Below are 24826 nucleotides of genomic sequence, written 5' to 3' on the forward strand. Positions count from 1 at the left end.
GCCTCAAGTTAATAACAATCTCAGAGCTTGGTAATAATTTTGAAATGGGATCATGTGTATAAAATATCTTGTACAATATATAGTGGATAGGCATGAGATTTCCCGTTTTTAAAAATTACTCAAGTATTGATAAATATCTTATTATATAATATTTAAATATAAATATATGGAGTAAAAATTCCACTCTTCTTAAATAACTTTTTCTACAGAAATTGTGCAAAATCATAATACGTTATGGAGAAGTACTCTACTGGACTATAAATAAGAGAAGAAAATGAAATAGCTAATTGAGTGATTGGTATTCATAAGGTCAATATGTGAAACATCATGGGAATGGTGGAATGGCCTTTTCACATCTTATTTGGATAAGTTGAATTGGCAAATTTTACTTCCTTTTTATAAAATTGTGTTATTCATATTTACCAGTTCATACTTTATGTTTAAAATGTTTCTTACCCAGCTTATTCTCTTCTATAGACAACATGAAATTGAAATCTTGAAGGCTCAAATTAACTCTAGTGGATTTAATATCCTTAAATAGATTTTAGTGATAATCATTTTTAACAATTTTTTGTGTATCCTTCTTGGGCTGTTGAATGTATTTAGTTATCTGTGCATTTGCAAACATTATACAGAGTTATTATTGCTTAGTTTTGCAACACATGGAGCCAAGCTGTACATATCTTACTCTATAATATTATACATTTTCACAGTTTTTTTATCTTTCATGATATTACATATACATCTATTGCATTCCTTTAGCCATTTTACGGTAACTTCATTGAAGAGAGAAGTATCATAATTTATTCCCCTATTGAAGATATGCTCTTTATTGTTTTAAATTTCTGTGCATGGTGGAATTAAATAGAAAAGAAAATGAGTTTAAGCTTTTTTTCTCAAGTCATCTGTAGTATATTCAAATTATTTAACTCTAAAAGTTAACATGCTTTCATTGTAAAGTGAATAAGATGAGTTTTCTAATTTGTCTAATCGTAGAAATCTTGCTGAGGAGATCGTACTTCATCATTAAATCAGAGATGTCAGTGGTGAAGTAGGAGGACAGGACGTAACTTCTGAGAATAAATTTATAAACTGGATAACAAGTTCTTGAAGTGTATTTTTGTTAGCTTCTCTCCTTTTCCCTCTTTCCTACCAAAGGTTTAAGGTCACCTACTGTGTCACTGAATACACCTGTTATTGATCAACTTCCAATGCAGCATGCAGATAACACACTAAAATAATAGTGATAATCAAATGTATTGTGAGAAGAGCTGTCATTAAGGTATTTACTAAAAGTTTTTAGAATACAGATGATTGTGGGAATTCAAGAAGACTTCCCCATAATCATGTAACTCACTCAATTTAATAAATATTCCTTCTGAACTTAATATGTGCCAGCATTAGGGATAAAAATTTGAGGATGTAGTAGAGTAACTTGTTCCTTCTCTTGCAATATTCTTCTAGTTTATATCAGGGGAAGAACAAAGGGGAATTTTAAAATGAACTGCTCCTCTGAAGTTAGTGAAATAATTTAAATTTCAAAGTTGCTTGAAAATACATAATATTTAGATATATCAGATAAACAATTATTGTTCTTTGGGAACCCTTGCTATCTTCAAGGCTCAAAAATTAGTATTTTAATAATTTATTGATAAGCTAAGATATGGTTTGTATATATACTGTATTTTTATGTTTATATGTCAAGCTTTGTTTCTTTTGCTTTTTCATGCCTACTCTTGTCAATACCCATACCTACTTTGTCTATACCCTTCCTTTCCTCTTTACCGTTCTTTATTCATATGTGAGTACAGGGAATATATAATTCCATGAAATTATGGGACTATTTAATCCTGTGCAGTAGGCATACTCCCATTAGGTAATGGAGAAGAGTCTAAAGTTGGAATCATTAGAATTGGTGAATTTCAACTTACTCTGTTCTCAAAGTTAGATAATCATTAATAAAACACATATAGGAGATTCTGGTTGATTTTTTTTTTTTTTCCTTTGAGCTCATATCCTTCTACATTCAAAAAGTTTGTATATTTTTCAGCTAGAACCCAAGACCCAAACAAATGTGAAAACATATTGTTGGTATTTTAATTTCAAATGACAATATCCAATATTGAGTAATATATAAAGTGCTTTTTAAAATCAATACATGAGAATTTTTGCAGACATTAATGCAATTATATAAAAGTTCTGTTATTGTTAAAGCTATTCGTAAATATCATCTGCCTAAATTTGTTCTATCTGTGAGAAAACATAAGTTGGCTAAATGCTACATTATTAGTTACTTGAGGTTTTTATGTGGCTTTTGGGAATTAAGTTTTATTATTTCAAGAGGAAATGGTCTTTTTTGAATCCTGTAACTTGGGATGTTCTTTCCTTATGACTTAGCATAAAATATTCAATATTTTATAACCTGGAAAAGTTTTATAACCTAAAAAATGGACCATTACAAACTTCTTAAAAATTATGGAATACATTACTTGTTCTGAAATCAGTTTAGAAAACAAATTTCCAATAAACTAAATATCTAAGTGTAAAATTTTATTTTTTACATTAAAAACAAGAAACAACAGAAAACTGAGATGACTGTATATATATGGCAGGATTGTCAAAAAACATTTGAAAAAGGAAAATTAGAACTAAATGAAAAAAAACTTGATTTTTGACTGTTAATATTGGTTTCCTTGGAAATCTCAAGGAAAATGTTTCAAATCGAATACTAAATAAACACCATACAAAGAATTCTTAGAAATTTATATCAAAAAGATAACAATCAACAATAGCAAATAACAAAAGGATGTAGACAATTCACAGAAGAGCAAATTGTGATGTCCAATTCGTAAGGATTCTCAAACTCACTGATAGTATGAAAAAAGAAGTTAAGTAGAACCTGTTCTTTTGGTGCTGGATATTAAACTCAGGCCCTTGTTCATGCTAAGTTCATGTTTTACCACTGAGTTACATGGACTTCCCCCAACCCCTAGATAAGTTTTTAAAGGAACAGAATATGCACTTTTTTGGCATTTGAAATATTCATTTGCTATTATTTTGTAAAAATTACACTTACTTAATTTAATACTGCTTTTGGATATTTAGACTAGAGGTAGACAAATTTCCCTATACAGATAATAAATATTTTAGGGTTTTTTGAATATGTGTTTTTTTGTCACAGATGCTCAATTTTATATTACATCACTGAATATACAAAACTGGGAAAAGATGTGTTGTAATGTGCTTATATATGGTATTTTCAATGTATAGACATCTAGGTGAAAATAAATTTAAGTATAGGTAAAAGTAAATCATAGTGAAATAACTAGGAAGTGGTGAGTCTTCATTACTTTTGTTTTTGATGATTTTTAAATTGGAAGTTTATAAAATTTAATGTTCAATAATGGTTGTGTTGACAGCCAGCTCCCCAAATTCCTGGAAACTTAATAATTGTGCTCTCTCCAGTTGGTACTAGTTGACTCCAGCAAATCATTGTATATAAGCAATATTGTTTATAGTGGCAAGAACAGGAAACAAATTATATTCCTACTGATAGGTACTAATTATTGTTCTATCTCTGCACCATGGAATGTAAAGTGGCTGTTAGGAAGAACCATTGCCTTGAAGTGATTCTCACATGTTGTTAAACAAGAGTTACAAAGCACAAGGATCAGCCCTATATCATGATCCCATTTTTAGAAAACTGGCAACAACACAGTACCCTCATTTATGCACATGTGTTTGATTATAATTATATAGACATCAACAAAAATGTGGTTACATTGGAATGAGAACATGGGTAGTGGTGATGTAAAGGACAAAAGGATTATTGTCTGATTAAAAACAGCATATATGTTATGATTGTATGTGTGGTAAATTTTGTATTTCTAAAAATGCCTTAGAGGAATGCACCAGAATGTTAATGATAACTGTTTCAGAGTGATTGAATGTGGTCCTTTTTTAAAAATCTGAAATTATTTTAATTGAGGAAGAAAAATCAGAATATTATTGTCAAAAGGATTTAGATTTATAATAAAATATTCTATTTTGTGAAAGGACACTCTTGGTTCAGTTTGTAAATAAAGTTGTTAGTGATATATCCTTTCTTTACCTAGACCTTTTCATGAACTTCGCTTCCAAAATTTAAGATTTGTACATTTTCTTGTTTTACAACTCTGAGTACTAAATATGATTGCATCTATGTACATGTTTATAGTTTTATGCCCGTCCAGATTTCAAATAATAATTCATTATTTGAAATGCTAATATTTTCAAGGTTGCAAGGCAGATGTCCCCTGTTCTTTTAGCCCTACAGGGGAACTGAATTTTCTTGTCATTTATATTTTAAAATATTCTAACTCTCTACCTTCTACTATTTTTTACTCAAAACCTTAGCCTGCCATTGCCCTATAAACCTTAGTATCCTGCCAAATATATGATCCAGAATCTTATGAATATGTATAAATTAATTGAATGAATAAGTAAAATGATATTTGTCTTTTTACTATATATGGAGAAACAATAAAGCTACTCCAAGGATCATAAAACTCTTGATGAATAAACATTTTTGAATGTGTTAAACAGCTTTGAATCATATAATAGAAAGTATGATGCCAAAATAATAGACTATTGCTTTCATAGTAGTTTGCTCAACAGTTTTCTTTTAGAAGATTTCTTCTTAAAAAATCTTTTTTATTCTTTTAATATTTATTGTTTGAATTACCAGTGCAATTTGTGACTTCTGAAGAACTACTTCATAATTCTTAGCAACCTTCTTTGTGTTTCATAGTACACATTCACAAAGTTTATGCTTTTTTTAGTTTATACTCTTTCTTAATGTTCTTAAGGGTTCATGGAAATGTCTTAGGAAAGAACTTCTTTAATCTGCTTGTTAGTAAATAGCTCTTCCCTACTTCAAAATAAAGTTGTAATATTTCTCTTCAACTTCTGCCTATTGTTTTTTTCCGATTTCTCTATATCTCCTTGAAAATAGTGTGTTGTTAAATGAATAGTATACAGGTTATGTTATTCTAATACAAAGGCAGTTAATAAGTAAAAAATCATATTGAAATGTTTAAATTCATTTTAAAATCTTAATAAGGTTTTTTTTAACTTTGTTCTGTTTGGACATAGACATAATTAAAGTAGAAAAAGAATAGAAATGAAAAATGTACACATAAAATATTTATTTCGTTTTAAACCTAGATCATTTATTAGAATTTCCTGTGGGTTTTTATTTTATTTTTAATTTTTATTGTTGGTTGTTCAAAACATTACATAGTTCTTGACATATCATATTTCACACTTTGATTCAAGTGGGTTATGAACTCCCATTTTTACCCCATATACAGATTGCAGAATCACATCAGTTACACATCCACTGATTTACATATTGCCATACTAGTGTCTGTTGTATTCTGCTGCCTTTCCTATCCTCTACTATCCCCCCTTCCCTCCCCTCCCCTCCCCTCCCCGCTTGTCTCTCTACCCCATCTACTGTAATTCATTTCTCCCCCTTGTTTTTTTTTTTTTTTTCCCTTTCCCCTCACTTCGTCCTGTATGTAATTTTGTATAACCCTGAGGGTCTCCTTCCATTTCCATGCAATTTCCCTTCTCTCTCCCTTTCCCTCCCACCTCTCATCCCTGTTTAATGTTAATCTTCTTCTCATGCTCTTCCTCCCTACTCTGTTCTTAGTTACTCTCCTTATATCAAAGAAGACATTTGGCATTTGTTTTTTAGGGATTGGCTAGCTTTACTTAGCATAATCTGCTCTAATGCCATCCATTTCCCTGCAAATTCTATGATTTTGTCATTTTTTAATGCAGAGTAATACTCCATTGTATATAAATGCCACATTTTTTTTATCCATTCGTCTATTGAAGGACATCTAGTTTGGTTCCACAGTCTTGCTATTGTGAATTCTGCTGCTATGAACAGAGATGTAGCAGTGTCCCTGTAGTATGCTCTTTTTAGGTCTTTAGGGAATAGACCAAGAAGGGGAATAGCTGGGTAAAATGGTGGTTCCATTCTAAGCTTTCCAAGAAATCTCCATACTGCTTTCCAAATTGGCCGCACCAATTTGCAGTCCCACCAGCAATGTACAAGTGTACCCTTTTCCCCACATCCTTGCCAGCACTTGTTGTTGTATGACTTCATAATGGCTGCCAATCTTACTGGAGTGAGATGGTATCTTAGGGTGGTTTTGATTTGCATTTCTCTGACTGCTAGTGATGATGAGCATTTTTTCATGTACTTGTTGATTGATTGTATGTCCTCCTCTGAGAAGTGTCTGTTCAGGTCCTTGGCCCATTTGTTGATTGGGTTATTTGTTATCTTATTGTATAATTTTTTGAGTTCTTTGTATACTCTGGATATTAGGGCTCTATCTGAAGTGTGAGGAGTAAAGATTTGTTCCCAGGATGTAGGCTCTCTATTTACCTCTCTTGTTGTTTCTTTTGCTGAGAAAAAACTTTTTAGTTTGAGTAAGTCCCATTTGTTGATTCTAGTTATTAACTTTTGTGCTATGGGTGTCCTATTGAGGAATTTGGAGCCCGACCCCACAGTATGTAGATCGTAGCCATCTTTTTCTTCTATCAGACGGCGTGTCTCTGATTTGATATCAAGCTCCTTGATCCATTTTGAATTCACTTTTGTGCGTGGCGAGAGAAAGGGATTCAGTTTCATTTTGTTGCATATGGATTTCCAGTTTTCCCAGCACCATTTGTTGAAGATGCTATCCTTCCTCCATTGCATGCTTTTAGCCCCTTTATCAAATATAAGATAGTTGTAGTTTTGTGGATTGGTTTCTGTGTCCTCTATTCGGTACCATTGGTCCACCCGCCTGTTTTGGTACCAGTACCATGCTGTTTTTGTTACTATTGCTCTGTAGTATAGTTTGAAGTCTGGTATCGCTATACCGCCTGATTCACACTTCCTGCTTAGCATTGTTTTTGCTATTCTGGGTCTTTTATTTTTCCATATGAATTTCATGATTGCTTTCTCTATTTCTACAAGAAATGCCGTTGGGATTTTGATTGGCATTGTATTAAACCTATAGAGAACTTTTGGTAATATCGCCATTTTGATGATGTTAGTTCTGCCTATCCATGAACAGGGTATATTTTTCCATCTTCTAAGATCTTCTTCTATTTCTCTCTTTAGGGTTCTGTAGTTTTCATTGTATAAGTCTTTCACCTCTTTTGTTAGGTTGATTCCCAAGTATTTTATTTTTTTTGAAGATATTGTGAATGGAGTGGTTGTCCTCATTTCCATTTCAGAGGATTTGTCGCTGATATACAGGAATGCCTTTGATTTATGCGTGTTGATTTTATATCCTGCCACTTTGCTGAATTCATTTATTAGCTCTAATAGTTTCTTTGCAGACCCTTTTGGGTCTGCTAGGTAAAGAATCATGTCTTCCGAAAATAGTGATAATTTAAGTTCTTCTTTTCCTATTTTTATGCCTTTAATTTCTTTCGTCTGTCTAATTGCTCTGTCCAGTGTTTCAAGAACTATGTTGAACAGAAGTGGTGAGAGAGGGCATCCCTGTCTTATTCCAGATTTTAGAGGGAATGCCTTCAATTTTTCTCCATTCAGAATGATGCTAGCCTGAGGCTTAGCATAGATAGCTTTTACAATATTGAAGTATGTTCCTGTTATCCCTAGTTTTTCTAGAGTTTTGAACATGAAAGGATGCTGTACTTTGTCAAATGCTTTTTCTGCATCTATCGATATTATCATATGGTTCTTATCTTTAAGTCTGTTGATGTGGTGAATAACATTTATTGATTTCCGCATATTGAACCAGCCTTGCATCCCAGGGATGAATCCTACTTGATCATGGTGCACAGTTTTTTTGATGTGTTTTTGTATCCGATTCGCCAGAATTTTATTGAGGATTTTTGCATCTAGGTTCATTAGAGATATTAGTCTGTAGTTTTCTTTCTTTGAGGTGTCTTTGTCTGGTTTAGGAATCAGGGTGATGTTGGCCTCGTAGAATGAATTTGGAAGTTCTCCCTCTTTCTCTGTTTCCTGGAATAGCTTGAAAAGTATTGGTGTTAGTTCTTCTTTAAAGGTTTTGTAAAACTCTGCTGTATACCCATCCGGTCCTGGGCTTTTCTTAGTTGGTAGTCTTTTGATGGCTTCTTCTATTTCCTCGATTGATATTGGTCTGTTTAGGTTGTCTATATCCTCCTGACTCAATCTGGGTAGATCATATGACTTAAGAAATTTATCGATGCCTTCACTATCTTCTATTTTATTGGAGTATAAGGATTCAAAATAATTTCTAATTATCTTCTGTATTTCTGAAGTGTCTGTTGTGATATTGCCTTTTTCATCCCGTATGCTACTAATTTGAGTTCTCTCTCTTCTTCTCTTCATTAGCATGGCTAAGGGTCTGTCGATCTTATTTATTTTTTCAAAGAACCAACTTTTAGTTTTGTCAATTTTTTCAATTGTTTCTTTTGTTTCGATTTCATTAATTTCAGCTCTGATTTTAATTTGCCTTCTACTTCTTTTGCTGTTGATTTGCTCTTCTTTTTCTAGGATTTTGAGATGAAGTGTGAGATCATTTATTTGTTGGTTTTTTTCTTTTTTTAAGGAATAAACTCCAGGCAATGAATTTTCCTCTTAGACCTGCTTTCATTGTGTCCCATAGATTCCGATATGTTGTGTCTGTGTTTTCATTTATCTCTAAGAATTTTTTAATTTCCTCCTTGATGTCTTCTATAACACATTGATCATTCAGTAACCTATTGTTCATTCTCCAAGTGATGCATGATTTTTCCTTCCTTCTTTTATCATTGATTTCCAGTTTCATTCCATTATGATCAGATAAGATGAATGGTATTATCTCTACTCCTTTATAATGTCTAAGAGTTGCCCTGTGACATAATATATGATCTATTTTTGAGAAGGATCCATGTGCTGCTGAGAAAAAAGTGTAACTGCTTGATGTTGGGTGGTATATTCTGTATATGTCAATTAAGTCTAGGTTATTAATTGTATTATTGAGTTCTATAGTTTCTTTATTCAACTTTTGTTTGGAAGATCTGTCCAGTGGTGAGAGAGGTGTGTTAAAGTCTCCCATGATTATTGTATAGTGGTCTATTAGACTCTTGAACTTGAGAAGAGTTTGTTTGATGAACATAGCTGCATCATTGTTTGGAGCATATATATTTATGATTGTTATGTCTTGTTGGTGTATGGTTCCCTTGAGCAGTATGTAGTGTCCCCCTTTATCCATTTTGATTAACTTTGGCTTGAAATCTATTTTATTTGATATGAGTATGGACACTCTGCTTGTTTCCGAAGTCCATATGAGTGATATGATTTTTCCCAACCATTCACGTTCAGTCTGTGTATGACTTTTCCTATCAAATGCGTCTCTTGTAGGCAGCATATTGTTGGATCTTTTTTTTTTTTTTTTTGATCCATTCTACTAGCCTGTGTCTCTTAATTGGTGAGTTTAAGCCATTAACATTTAGGGTTATTATTGAGATATGGATTGTTCTTCCAGCCATATTTGTTTATTTATGTTACTTAACATGGTTTGTTTTTCCTCTTTGATTATTTTTCCCTTTACTGTACTACCTTCCACTGTTGGTTTTCATTGTTATTTTCCATTTCCTCTTCCTGTAATGTTTTGCCGAGGATGTTTTGAAGAGATGGTTTTCTAGCTGCAAATTCTTTTAACTTTTGTTTATCGTGAAAGGTTTTAATTTCCTCTTCCATCCTGAAGCTTAATTTCGCTGGATACACAATTCTTGATTGGAACCCATTTTCTTTCAGCGTTCGAAATATATTGTTCCAGGATCTTCTAGCTTTCAGAGTCTGTGTTGAAAGATCAGCTGTTATCCTGATTGGTTTACCCCTAAATGTAATCTGCTTCCTTTCTCTTGTAGCTTTTAGAATTCTCTCCTTATTCTGTATGTTGGGCATCTTCATTATAATGTGTCTAGGTGTGGATCTCTTATGATTTTGCACATTCGGCGTCCTGTAGGCTTCTAGGATTTGGGATTCTGTCTCATTCTTCAAGTCTGGGAAGTTTTCTCATATTATTTCGTTGAACAGATTGCTCATTCCTTTGGTTTGGACCTCTATACCTTCCAGTATCCCAATGACTCTTAAGTTTGGTCTCTTTATGTTATCCCAAATTTCTTGGATGTTCTGCTCATGGTTTCTTAACAGTCTCACTGAGCTGTCTATGTTCTTTTCAAGTTGAAATACTTTGTCTTCATTGTCTGATGTTCTATCTTCTAAGTGTTCTACTCTGCTGGTAGTATTCTCATTTGAGTTTTTAAGTTGGTTGATTGCTTCCTGCATTTCTAGGATTTCTGTTTGTTTCTTTTTTATAACCTCTATCTCCCTATGTAGTTGATCTTTTGCTTCTTGGATTTGTTTATGTAACTCATTGTTGAAGTGATCTTTCATTGTCTGATTTTGCTGTCTAATGTCTTCCTTGAGACTCCAGATCATCTGAAGCATGTAAATCTTTTATTCTTTATCTGACATTCCATCTGTGGCAGCTATTACCTCTTCTAAAGTTGAGTTGACCTTCACAGCTTGTGGTCCTTTCTTTCCTTGTCTTTTCATACTGCTCGCGTTTCTTTCTGCTTGGTGAAACTGTTGTGTTATTGAATTTTCCCCCTATATATTTATTTTGCTCTTGTATAGTTGCAAATTCTTCCTTACAGGGGTGGGGTGGCGGCTGTGCTCCTCCTCCAATTGGGGTGATCTGTCTATCTCGCCGGCGGGCCGCTGGGACCCTTCTCCAGGTCGCGTGGTCTGCCTACCTTGTGGGCAACGGCTGGGCCCCTCCTCCAATAGGGATGATCTGTCTACGACGCTGGCAGGCCGCTGGGCCTGTTCTCCAGGTTGCAGGTCTGCCTACCTTGCAGGTGTAGGCGGCGGCTGTGCCCCTCCTCCAATTGGAGTGATCTTTCAACTAGGCCGGTGTGCCGCCAGGCCCCTTCTCCGGGACGCGCGGTCTGCCTACCTTGTGGGCGGCAGCTGGGACCTTCCTCCAATTGGGGCGATGTGTCTACCACGCCGGCAGGCCGCTGGGCCTGCTCCGCTGATCGGTCACAGGTCTGCCTACCTTGCAGGCACGGGAGGCGGCTCTGCTCCGCCCCTCCTCCAGTTGGGGCGATGTGCGGGCCGCTGAGCCTGCTCCGCCGGTCGGTCGCATGTCCCACCTTGCTGGCATGGGAGGCGGCTCTGCTCCACCCCTCCTCCAATCGGGGCGATGTGTCTACCACGCCGGCAGGCCGCTGGGCCTGCTCCGCTGGTCGGTCGCAGGTCTGCCTACCTTGCAGACACGGGCAGCGGCTCTGCTCCGCCACTCCTCCAATTGGGACGATGTGTCTCGGATTTTTATTTTATCTTTTAAATTTTTGTTGGCAGTGCAGTGCTTTCTTCTTCATGTTTTTATTTGTATTGAAACTTCCTAGATGTTGAATTCTTATATACAATTGATACCATTAATTACTTGTTATTTGACATCCAGATTTTTGGTGATATTCACTATAAGTTGCATGGAACATCTTTGCTTAATTTCATGTAGTTACTGAAGAAGCAGTACAGTGGTGATCACTAAAATGTTAACATATATTTAACCAAGCTATTCTTAACTCAGCATGGTCGTTCTTTGAATATTAGGGAGATGTAAAGATAATCGTAATTTTCAGTGAATCAGATGATTTAAATTTTATACTTTCTGCTCTACTTTGTACATCCCCCTCCCACCTACCCCCTATTTTTTTTCTCGGTGGTGGGGATTATACCAAGGCCTAGTACATGCTAGGCAGTTACCCTATCACGGAATTATATCTCTAGCTCTCTTACCTCTTACTGAATAGGTATTTTCTTGAGAAGTATGATTTTCTTTTTGTTTGTTGTTGTTGTCTATTAAAAAAAAAATCCATTGGTAATTTTTTTTTTTTTTTGAGGAAAATCAGATGACAGAATCATTGTAGTTCTACTGAACATGTTCTTGCCACTCTTTCCAACATTAGGATGTTAGAATCCTCCATCTTGAGTCCTTATTTGAGAACTTATATTTGGTTAATGGAAAAATAGGATTGTATTTTATTCAAGATGTTCAATCATCACACTTTCTTGGATAAAGTACATTTGTCGTGTACTTTCCCTCTACAAATTTAGCATGATGGTACCTGGATCTGGAGCAAGGGAGCAGCAGTTTTCTTTCCTAATGTTTTCTAGAACTTCTTAATCTAAACTGATTAGAAAGCAGGAGACAATGTTGGTTTTCTGACTTCCCTCACCCTACAGATAAGAAGTCAGTAAAAAATAAAAAATAAAAAATAAAAAAAGTCATGACATCACACTGTCCCTACCCTGACCATTCATCTGCCCCTCTTCCTTATTCTCATCACCATAGATTCCATTGGCTCTTCATTCTTTCTCTGGAGAGCTGCTGACCATCTTTCTTAAAAAGAGATCTGGTGATTTCGCATACTGAGAGCATGGTTTCAGATAGTGTTTCTTGGAATGCTAGGAAACTCTTGAACATCTCCTCAACTTAGATATTTGTCATCTAAATGAGACTTTATTCAATAAAGGGTATGTATGGATGGTGGGGGAAGAGATTGAAAAGTACTGACAGACTGGTTTAATATACATTCAGACTCCTTCAAAGCTAATTTCTTATTTCATCTTCCTTCCAAGTGACTTCCCAATAATAATACAGTACTGTCCAGCCATACTTGAATGCTTACCTTGTTAGAAGAGGTCATGCACTATAGTGGTAGCATGAGGAGAAGCTCTTGCCATAATACATGCTGTCAAGAGATGATTGCTGTCATGTACAACTCTCTCTCTCCTCATATTTAAGAAACTTACATTAATCATCACCTTCTTTGGGAATATCAAATGGGATGAAATTTCTCTAGTTTATTTTTGGAAGTATTTCTGAAACTGTGACTTAACAAGATATGCTCAAGAGCCAATGGGAGCTGAGAGCTAAGAATCTAGAAATCAAATTTTATCAGCTTTAAAGTATTTTAGTCTTGGGCTGGGATTGTGGCTCAGCGGTAGAGCCCTTGCCCAGCAAGGGCATTGTGTTGTGTCCATCTACACCTAAAAAAATAAATATTAAAAAAATATTTTAGTCCATTTTGTCTTAGATGTAAAAGCACTAGTAACAAATATTTTTTCAATCTAAAACCATGATTTAAAAGTATCATTGAAAATCAATTCACCTATTTTGGTAATGCAGATTGATTTTAATTTTGATTATTTGATTTCATATGAACATGTATTATCCATAATCCATATTATTTACCTAACTATAATGAAAGTGTATATTCAAATTGATGACTTTATTTTTCATAAGTAAGGCAAAATACTATGTCTGCTAATAGAGATTTAAAATAAAAACAAAAGTATTATTCACTCACAATCCTTCTCTCCTGCAAAAGTTTCCCCTTTAATTTTTTTTTTTTTTTTTTGAGAGAGAGAATTTTTTTAATATTTATTTTTTAGTTTTCGGTGGACACAACATCTTTGTTTTATTTGTATGTGGTGCTGAGGATCGAACCCAGCGCCCCGCGCGTACCAGGCGAGCACGCTACCACTTGAGCCACATCCTCAGACCTCTTTTAATTTTTTATACACACATAATTTATAATTTGTGATTATTTTGTACCTGATATTACTTTTTTCCTCAGTGGATTAGCTTTACTGGAGTGTATAGTCTTCCAGAGCTTAGTACTTTACTAGCTAGTACTTGCTCTGTTATTCCTTTCAAACTCCAGGCTGCTCACACACTTATACCTACCTTGAGCTGACTGGATACAAGAAGGCAACATACCTGGGCCCTTGGTTCCTGTGTAAGAGGAGGCAAGAGGTCCTGGTGATCTCCTATGTTGTTATATCTCTCCATTCTTTACTATAGAGACATTCTGGTTAGTGCCGTTAGAAAATGTCTTCACTCAGAGAAGGTCATTTCCTCTTCCTTGTTTTTATCTATAAATCATCTTTTTTCAACAGAAGATAATGGGATTGTTGCTTGAATATATAGGTTCTTTCTTTACTTCCTTCATTATGTGGACTGTTTGCCTAAAGTTAAGGAATTCCTAATAATCTGCCTTTAAACAACAATTTTATGAACATAAATTTTTTTAATTTTCTTTAACATCAGAATTTTAACACATGTTGACATCATTTGTTTCCCTGTCCCCCCAGGTAAATTATAGAATAATTTTTCTGCTGTGTTATCATACTATATGGTATGCATTATCTGAACCCAGAGGTGGTTTAATTGTGACCTTGAGATGGTGATGATTTCTGAGTACTTTTATCCAGAATGGAGGTAGTGCTTATCTGATGGTTGAAGGTTCAGATATCTTTCTTTCAGTCAGCAGTTGAGAAAGTACACTAGTCAAGTGAACAATTTTCTGTACCCATTTTGTGGCAAATTATTCATGATTATTGTGTATTCTATAGCTTTTGAGTAGTATGTTCTGCTAATGCCTTAAAGTAGTTTTCATGGCTGAGAAGTAGAAAGTAGATCTCTGCTTAAAGTCCAGATAATAAGGTGAGACTATTATGTATGTAGGAGAAAGTGGAGGCTTAAGAATTTCATTATGAAATTATGGAGTGCATGAGACTTTAGAACATTTTTCCTTGAGGTTCTTGGTGTATGATCATTTGACAGAAAATCTCCTGGTGAAACATTGGCATAAGGAATCAGGTTTGGATTTAAAGGTATATAATTAGATGTATTTCTCAATAATGAGAAATTATTGAGCTAGTGGCTATTGCATGAGTATTTGTGATATTTGAGTTGTTAGCAACAGTATACATATCAGATAGTTGGATCAATGAGGGTGAGAGTGTCCTGTGATATTTAGAATGCTTGTTTCTCTCTTCTTCTCTTACCAAAAGTTTTACCAGTAGTGTGAGATGGTAGTTCATGAATAAAAATGAAAATTAGGTTGTTAAGTAGTGCTTCTTTATTTGTTTATAACTTTTGTTTATCTGAGTGAAAATGACCTAATTTGATAGGTTTTCATTTTTCTTCTAGGCTCAGTTTATGAACCTCTGAAAAGCATTAATCTTCCAAGACCTGATAATGAAACTCTGTGGGATAAATTAGATCATTATTACAGAATTGGTAAGCAAACCTGAGGGAAACATGGTAGCTGTGATTAGTATTCACTGTACCCTAGTTATATTGTGTATATTATGTGAATGATGGTGTTCTATAATTTGGATATTGGATCATTTCAAGTGCTTAGACAGCAATGCAGTCTAGTTGCACATCTATATAGGAATTATAAAAGGAATCATTCAAATCGTACCTGGCCCTTGAATAAGTTTACAACTGTTAGCAGTATCTTCTGTGTTTTTAATCTTCCTAAGCATAATCAGATTTGAAAACTTGAGTGTTTTTTGATGAATACATTAATATTTCATATAAGCATTAACTTACTTACTTACCTATACAAGGTACTCAGATAATACTAAATTCTTTGTATCCGTTTCTAATTCACTGAGATACAAGAGGTAATCTCAGTTACTATAATGGCAGATAATATAAAATTTGGTTACTCCAGAGGTATGAAATTTTTTTCTTCTATTTCAACCTTATGTAGACTTTATTTCCACTTATTTTTGGTAAAGATGGAATGCATTCTTATTTTGACTTTTTTTTTTGTTATCTTTGTAGCATTACCTGGCTAAAGAGAACTAATTATATTTTAAAAGGAAACAAGTTATTTAGCGTTTGAGAACTAATCATTTACTTTGTGAAAAATAATAAATAAATTAGTACTCTTAAAGAAATTTTCATAATAAGATCAGTTTAGTTTTAGAAAAATAAATTTTAATTCTTAACTCCCTGTGAAAGACTAGCATAATTCAGATTGAACTCAGGGGCACTCAACCACTAAGTCACATCCCCAGCCCTATTTTGTATTTTATTTAGAGACAGGATCTCAATGAGTTGCTTAGCATGTTGCTATTACTGAGCCTGGCTTTGAACTCATGATCCTCCTGAACTGCTGGGATTATAGGCATGTGCCACCATTCTTCACTGAAAAAAACTATCTTAAAAAGGTAGTTGACATGTGTCAATTTAGATTATATTAATGTGTTTATGAAAAAGCATTATTCATATATTTATAGTTAGGAGTAAAATTGTTCTTAAGAAATATAATTTTAGTGTCTTTGCTTTCCTATTTTAGAACTCTTATATAAAAGATTTAATTTCAGGCTTGTTTTATTTAAGTAAAATGTTCACAAACATAGTTATTTACTTGCTGCTATCTTAATGCTATTTAAATATTGGATTCAGTTTTGAAAGTCAAACGTGTCTCTAACTTGTAGCATATAAAAAGTAACTTTACTTATTATATTAGTAATTAGTCATTACACATTAGCCATCAATGAAATCTGAGAGAAAATGACTAAATTTGATGGGTTTAATAAAATAAAATATATGTCTTACTTCATTATATTAGTGATCAATGAAGTTTCATTGATGACTAGTGTGTAATGACTAATTACTAACATAATATAAAATATATAATAAAATATATAATATATAATGACTAATTAGTAATATATTTTATGTTATTAGTAATATATGATATATAATTTATAATATAATAATATATAATGTATCATATATTTTGTTATATTAGTAATTAGTCATTAATTAGTAATTAAAATATAAAATTCTGTATTTCATGAAGACTAATGTTCTGTGGTCTTTTCTCATACTTCTTAAATTACCGATAATTTACTGAAATTTACTCAATTGGCTTTGAGATTTAGCCATGCATGATATTCTTTGTTGTACATTTAAACTGATTTAGAAAAAAATATCATTTAGTTTTAAATATGTCTGTCTTAATATGACATGTATTATGTATTAACATTAACTAGGATATGTTTAAAGCTTTTTAAGTTGAATCGGCTGAGTCCTTTTCTCAAAACTATAAGGACCCCTTCATATAGTGTGAATTACCACATGGCTAGAATGCCATGAAGTAGTTTCAGTATCTTCAAATTTTGATACTCTAACTAAATTTAGTAGCAACAAAACCTTCAGAAATGGTGTAAGGAAACCAAAAAGAATTAAGACATTTAGCCCAAGGAAAATGGCTGACGGTATAATTCATCCTTTGCCTTATCTTCCATTCTAGTCAAGTCAACATTGCTGTTATATCAAAGTCCAACCACAGGTCTCTTTCCAACTAAAACCTGTGGTGGTGATCAGAAGGCCAAGATCCAGGACAGTCTCTACTGTGCTGCTGGTGCCTGGGCTTTGGCTCTAGCATACAGGTGAGCTGTTGTGCGGTTTTCTAAAAAGACAAGCTGATAGAGTTTTGTGGGACCAAAACAATTGAGTGGCTGCTCTCTTTCTGCTCTGTTGCTGATTCACTCTGTGACTTCTTGTTGCTCAAGTCCCTTCCTATAAACCCTTTTAATTTATACAGGCTTATACAAGACCATTTAAAATCAGTCTTAAGATCAAACATTTTTTATTTTTAGGTTTCTCAGTCTTCATTAGTCTTTGGCAGAATGAACTACCTACCCATTCTCATTGTGTTGACTTGTTTCAATGAAAGAAGTAATTGATGGTGATGGAACCCCATAATAGTTAATAGTCTTGTTTTAATTACACAATTAGTTAATGATAACACCAGAACCAGGACTCTTTTTTTCTTCTTCTTTTTCCAGTTTAGTGTTTTTCCCACCACACTTCATTAAGATTGTTAAATCTGGTTGTAAGTCAAATGATGATTTTATAAAGTAAAAATATATCATTTCACAATATGGAATTTTTTTCTTACTTTATTTTATTGTAAGCACCAAGTGTGGATGACATAATCAGTAGTACATTTTAACTATTATTAAGGTTATTAAGTTTCTGAATGTAAATTTTCTGAAAGTGACTTACATATTTCTGAAAATTGTAGCATCTACATGAAATGGTTCCTCTGTCATAAATCATTGATATGTTGAATTTTTAAAAGAAGATCAAATATCAAGATAGTATGAAGTAGTTTTTATTAGCACACTTGCATGTGCTATGGTAGTAACACTAAAAATATTTCCTAACATATTCTGTATAAATACAGTTTAGACTTATTAAATGTAAAGCTACTACTGCTCTTAGGGGTATAGGAAGTATCACTGTAACATTACGGAGTGAAGCCAGTAATGAGACAGATTAATGTCACCCATGCTAACTTCTTACTAAAATGTCTAACATGAGTCTAGACATGCATAAATAATCAACCAAAGCTGGACAGTTGATTGTTATAAGACAACTTTCTTGGATGCTTAAAAAATTTAGATGTATTGGTTACTGTTCCCTTTAGATGTATTGGTTATAGGAACGTAACCAATAGAATGTACATATAATTATAAAAGGGATTTTGTTAGATTGGGATACATGATAAAAGACCAGATAGTCCCATAATGTCCATCTGTAGTCTAAACAGCTGGAGGAATCAGTAGTTGCTCAGTTCTCTTTTCCACACACCAATAACTCTGGAAACACCCTCACAAACATACCAGAATGTGTTTTACCAGTTTTCTGGGCATCTGTCAATGCAGTCAACTTGACAGTTAAGACTAACCATCTGAATAGATATCATAGAAGAAGGAAATAAGTGCTCTAGATTAGTATGAGCATGGCTATATTGAGACTAAAGAAATAAGACCACCAAATGCAATAAGTTATTCTTGACTGTCAGATATTTTTAAAAAATTGTAGAAGCAGATTATTGTAGTGCAGATTATATATTAGATAATGTTGTATCAGTTTTAAATTCTTGGAGTAATAATGGTATTATATATATAGGAGAATGTCCTTGCTTTTTCAGAGAGACTTCTGAAGGGGAAAGGGTCATATAATATTTGTAGCTTACTTTCAAATAGTGAAGAAAAAAATGATAGTTAGATACAAACTGGTGTTAACAACTGGTGAGTCCAGGTGAAGAATAAAAGATTTATTCATTGTAGCATCCTTTTAATTTTTTGCAAATTTGAAATTTTTCTAAAACATTGTGATAAAAATTGGTTTAAAAATGGAGTAAATACGGACTAAAGTTGGTTATGATTTTTTTTCCCGAAAGGCTTTAATCATTTGATAGAAAATTGAAAGCCCTTAGTTTGTTGGGCACCTTATATATGTAGAATTTGCTTTCATTAAAACACTTATGTCTGATAGTAGGGGAAAAATAGGATACAGAGCAAATTTATGCTAGTTTTACTGCAGTGCCTTCAATAAAATAAGAGAAATGATATGCCAGTGATGAATTTTTTTTTCTGACATTCACCATACTATGTTAAAATGATAGTCATTCTTTTCAGTAGTGGTATATGAAATCTACCAGAGTAGAAGTTAATTATAATGTAAAGGGCATGCAATACTTTTTATCGGCATTCAGTTCAGATATCAGATATTTTAATTAAAATGAAACAGTAAGTTGTTTTTATTGTTTCAGTAGTGGGTAATTCTCATCCACCTTTTAAAGTTCTAATCTATAAAAGTCATGATTTATTTTTCTTTGTTTTTATGTAGTACTGAGTATCGAACCCAGTGCCTCCCTGTGTTAGACAAGTGTTCTACCACTGTTCTACAACCCCAGCCCCAAAAGTCGTGATCTATAATAAAACAGCACCATATACACAGAAAAGTTTAGCCTTCTCGAATAATTAGACTTTAATTGCTCTTTATAAAAACCTAAAGATATAAGGTATGGTGAATTGATTTTAAATTAAGACCTGAGAATATAAAACTTTATGCCAGAAAAATATCATGTCCCAGTGATCGTGTACTTAGTTGAGGACAATTCTTTACTGTAACTAAAGTGTCTACCCTGGCATTATTTAGAATATGGTAGAGCAAAGAAGACTTGTGCCTTTTGTAACTTATGCTTCTTTATATCCTGGTGACCATTATGTAATCTGAAGGAATGAGTATTAAAAATTGCTTTTATTCTCAAACAGTGAATTTTAAAAATCTGTTGGAGCTTTTCCACTACAGAAATATCCTTTAAAGTTTTAGCCACATCATGGTAGAAAATATTGTGTGCCATTTTAAAAAGGAATTGGCTTACTTCCTTAAAAAAAGGAAAAATCTGCATAAATTTCATCACAGGATTTTTATTTTTTTAATTGCAGCATTTTTACATCTGCTGGGAAAATGGAGTTTCACTGTGACAGAATTAGCAGACATCACCAGAACACAGGATTAGCCAGATAGTTAAATACTTAATTATCAAAAGCTCTGCTTCCTTTTCAAATGCATTTCCAATTTGTTTCACGAGTTATCTCTCTCACCCAGGCGCATTGATGATGACAAGGGAAGGACCCATGAGCTGGAGCACTCGGCTATAAAATGCATGAGAGGAATTCTCTACTGCTATATGCGTCAGGCCGATAAGGTAAAACACTGTGATGAGGACTGGAATTCTCACATATTCTGAGAGATTAATTTAACCAGTATTGCACTAGGTTTTCTGACGAAGAATGTTACTTTAAAAAGGTAAAACCATATCCTAGGGCAGTGTAGATAGTTTAAAATAGCCTTTGCTTTTCCAGTCTAGGGTTTTGAAATCCTGAAATTGAAGAAATAACTTCAGTGGGAGGTGATTGAGAATTGTTATTTAGACTTGGCTTTTTTTGTTTTGCATCTGGTGTCTGTTTGATAAAGACCAAGTTTCTCAGGAATTGTACAAATATTCATAATTCTAACCAGTATTACATTACTGAAAGAAAAGCTTTGTCAGAATTATTTCTGAATATGTGAATTACTTAGGCTAACGTGGATTTTTCTTTAAAAATGTACTACTTCATTTATTTACATGCCAAGAGGCTAGGAATTACAGGCTTAGAAAATTGATTTTTATAGGGTTATGTTTTTGTAATTTAAAATAATATAGTAGATTTAAAAAAATACTTTTTAGTTATATATAATACCAGGATATACCCTGATATAGTCTCAAAAGCATGGAACATAACCTGCTCTAATTCAGTCCCCAGCACTTCTGCCCCCACCCCTCTACTCTATCAATCCCTCTTCAATCCATTTCAATCCATTTACGGTTTACCTTTTATTAAATTAGTGTCCCATGGATACACCCAATGCTGGGACCCACTGTGCCACATCCATATAGCATCTGTTTTTGTTTTTTTTAAGCTGTAAAGTTTTATACAAATATAAGGTATTCTTTCCTCTACTTACTTTCTTCTGTGTGTCCTCAAGTCCTTTCATATGTTCATATATGAGCATCAGTGCATTGTGAGTTTACAAGACCACTGCCGATTTTATGATTCACTAGAAGGACTCACTTGACTTAGAAAATAGTCATAGTCATGTCTATGGTTTATTACAGCAAAAGGAGACAAAGCATAATCAGCAAAATGAAAAGATACCTGGGATACAGTTTTGAGGCAACAAGATGCCAGCTTGTAAGAGTCCTTTGGAGTGACCCAGCACTTAATGTCCCCATGAACTTATTGTGACAATACATGTAAAATGTTGTCTACCAAAGAAGCTTACTATAGTTTCAAAGTTTTTATTTCTCAAGATTTTTATTGGTGGCTTTTTATATAGATACTGTCTGTCTAGAACTAACCAACATTCCAGACTCCCAGAAGGAAACCAGGTTTTTAGCATAAACTACATAGTATAAACCGTGATCTGCTCTTATGAGAGCCTGCTTAGAAATCCTCTCCAAATTCAACTTCTCACATATCAGCCAAAGGTTATTTTTTATAAGTAGTCTTTTTTTTTCTTATTTTTTATTGGTTCATTATAATTATTCTTATTATTGGGATTCATTGTTACATATTCATACATGCACACAATATCGCAATATAATTTAGCCAATATCATTCCCCAGTGTCTTCTCTTTCTAAGCAGTCTTTTCCGAGATTAGCAGTCTCAGGCCTGTTATGTTAACTCTATTCTGGACCATCAATGCAAACTAAGGCAGTGATGTAAATAAATTATTAGATGTACAAACCAATCACTTACTAGCTGAGTAATAATAGACAAATTATTTAACTTTGGTGTGCCTCATTTTTTAAAAAACTAAAATATAGGTACTAGTAGTACCTCCCTCATAGAGTTCTTGTAAGGATAATAAAATAATGTATAGAAAGCACCTAGAATGAATGGTACCAGATGAACATAAAATACATTTATGTAGTTTTTATCAGTATTTTTCCCATGACTTCTAGCCCATGTGTTTCAGATGTGTTTCTAACTTCTACATTTGTGCAAAGATGCATATCAGTAACTATGTAGACACTTTTCAACACTTACTGTTTTGTACGTTTTTAATCATAAGACTGTGTTGTTTTAATTTATCCTGGAAAATAATTTTTTAAATGTGATAGTAGATCTTTTTCTTGGGGGGGTGTGTACCAGGGATTGAACTCAGGAGCACTTGGCCACTGAGCCACATCACCAGCCTTATTTTGTGTTTAATTATTTAGAGACAGGGTCTTATTGAGTTGCTAAGCTCCTTGCTTTTGCTGAGGCTAACTTTGAACTCGCAGTCCTCCTGTCTCAGCCTCCCGAGCTGCTGAGATTATAGGCATGCGCCACCACGCCTGGCTGAGAGAGCAGATCTTGAAACAGCAAAATTAAAAAAAAAAAAAAAAAAGTCATATTCTACCACCAGAATATGGCAACAAAAAAGTGTTAGTTGTCAGAAAAAGTAAATTCATTTGCCAGCTGATAATACATCTGTATTACATATGTTATTGGATAAACCTGTAATTTGTTTCCTAAGATTTGACTTTGTGGGTCATTATTGGAAAGGTTTTTAGATGCTTGAAATAAAGTAGTACACCAAGTAGTGTGTCATAGATTGACATGCTGGAATTAATATCCCGTGAGTTGTAGTGATATTATTATGACTATAAAGTTACTTTTTCCTGTTAATTTCCTATGTATCATTTCATGAAAGCCAAATGGTTTTTTGAATTCACCTTTTCTTTCTAGGTAACATCTTAAGAACCATGAATTTCAGGTGTTTGCTTGCTAAACAAGCTGAGAGACTTAAATTAGAATTGTTTATCAGAAGGAAGGCAATGATGTAATGTCTTAAGTTCTTTTTTTCTTGGTGGCATGATTAGCCAATTGGTAATGGCCTTTTCTAAATATTATTCAGTTATACTAACCAATTATAAAATAATGTTCCCTGTTAAATAGAGCTTGAGTGTGACTTAAGCTGCTTGAAATCCCTCAAGTTACAAAGAATTAGCATTTCTTTCATCATGTATCTATAAGTATAGAGCATTAAAATAATGTTGAGTTTTCAGAGAATCTAGGTCATATTGAGTATTTATATGTACCACAAATACTGGATTTTAATATTCATAGGAGTAAAAGATGCTTTATAAATTTTATTTTTTTGTTGTTTTTACTATTTTTTTATTTATATATAACACCGGAATGCATTATAATTCTTATTACATATATAGAGTTCAATTTTTCATATCTGGTTGTATACATAGTATACTCACACCAATTCGTGTCTTCATACGTGTACTTTGAGTAATATTGATCATCACATTCAACCATCATTAATTACCCCATGCCCCCTTCTTTATCCTCCCACCCCTCTGTACTATCTAGAGTTTGTCTATTCCTCCCATGCTCCCTCTCCCTATCCCACTATGAATCAGCTTCATTATATCAGAAAACATCAACATTTGTTTTTTTGGGGATTGGCTAACTTAGATGGAGTTAGAGAAGATAATGCTTTACAAATTTTAAAGTCGTCTTCCTCCTCCACCTCCTCTTCCTCTCCACCGCCCTTTTCTTCTTCTTTTCCTCCTTCTTCTGTTTCCTTCATCCTCATAACCTTTTAGGAAAAGGGAATATTACTATGATACACATGTGAGTGTGAGGCGCTAAGAGAGAGATTGAACCATGCATTCAGCTCAGTGCCTCTTACTGGTTCTCACTGGTGCTCCAGCCTTGCCATTCTCTTCATGATTCTATACCAATAGAGAATATGAACATAATGCTTAAAATGTGAAATATTCATATTTTGGCCTTTCCTTAAAATTAAAGTGAAGTATATTTGTTGTTTGACCTCAAGCCTCATCTTTGTTTTCTGCAGTAAAATCATGACCTAAAAAGTTTAAGACTCCCCCACTTTTATTGAATTTTTTCATTGTAAAATATGCTCCTTGTGTTTTTAATAATATCCAGCTAAAAGAGATATTTAAAATTTATTAAGAAATTGAGTGAGTAACTGGAATTGTCCTTGACTCATAAAATGTAAAGCAGTCTGATTTCTGTGTTTTATTGTCCTGACACTAGTCTTAATGCCTACTTATTAATGTCAGGTATGTTTTACTTCCTAATATTCACATATGTATTCTCCTAATACTCATTAAGGAGAAGCATTGAACGTTTTTCAAAGTTGATTCAATCTGCAGTTAGTAGTTTGGAGGGCAGAGATTTGCTTTACAATAGGCTATGAATGTTACTGTGCCTAATTATCTACTTAAAAATGTGTTTAAGACATTGCTAAGTAGTTTCTAGTTAATGAGAAATCACTGGGATTTTATAAAATTTATTCTTCTAGAAATCCCTTATAAGATGATTATTTTCCTCTAAGTGCATATTTTAAAACTATAAATTAAGAATGGATGACAAAACATTCAATTATCTCTTCTCATGATACATTGTTTATTTACAATGGTAAAAGTTTTTTTCTGGAAAAATATAAGTAAAATACAGGTGGGAAAAAACATTACTCTAGATTTATTTTAGTTAAGAAAATTTTGCTTTTATCTGTATTTTTACTTGCCAGA

The 24826-nt window shown here is 33.5% G+C and overlaps 1 protein-coding gene across 4 annotated transcripts in view; it reads left to right on the forward strand.

Moving 5' to 3' along the window:
* Positions 1-24826, forward strand: part of Phkb (phosphorylase kinase regulatory subunit beta) — a 233980-nt gene that overhangs the window by 21662 nt on the left and 187492 nt on the right. For 3 of the 4 annotated variants that reach the window (XM_071604776.1, XM_071604779.1, XM_027939134.2), the window contains 3 exons: positions 15051-15140; positions 17176-17314; positions 20331-20430. In XM_071604776.1, coding sequence (XP_071460877.1) covers positions 15051-15140; positions 17176-17314; positions 20331-20430 — 329 coding nt within the window. The remainder of the gene's footprint in view (positions 1-15050; positions 15141-17175; positions 17315-20330; positions 20431-24826) is intronic. The other variant, XM_071604778.1, reaches the window with a different exon arrangement.

Source organism: Marmota flaviventris, chromosome 18 (assembly GCF_047511675.1).
Source record: "Marmota flaviventris isolate mMarFla1 chromosome 18, mMarFla1.hap1, whole genome shotgun sequence".
In the NCBI taxonomy this organism is placed as follows: Eukaryota; Metazoa; Chordata; class Mammalia; order Rodentia; family Sciuridae; genus Marmota; species Marmota flaviventris.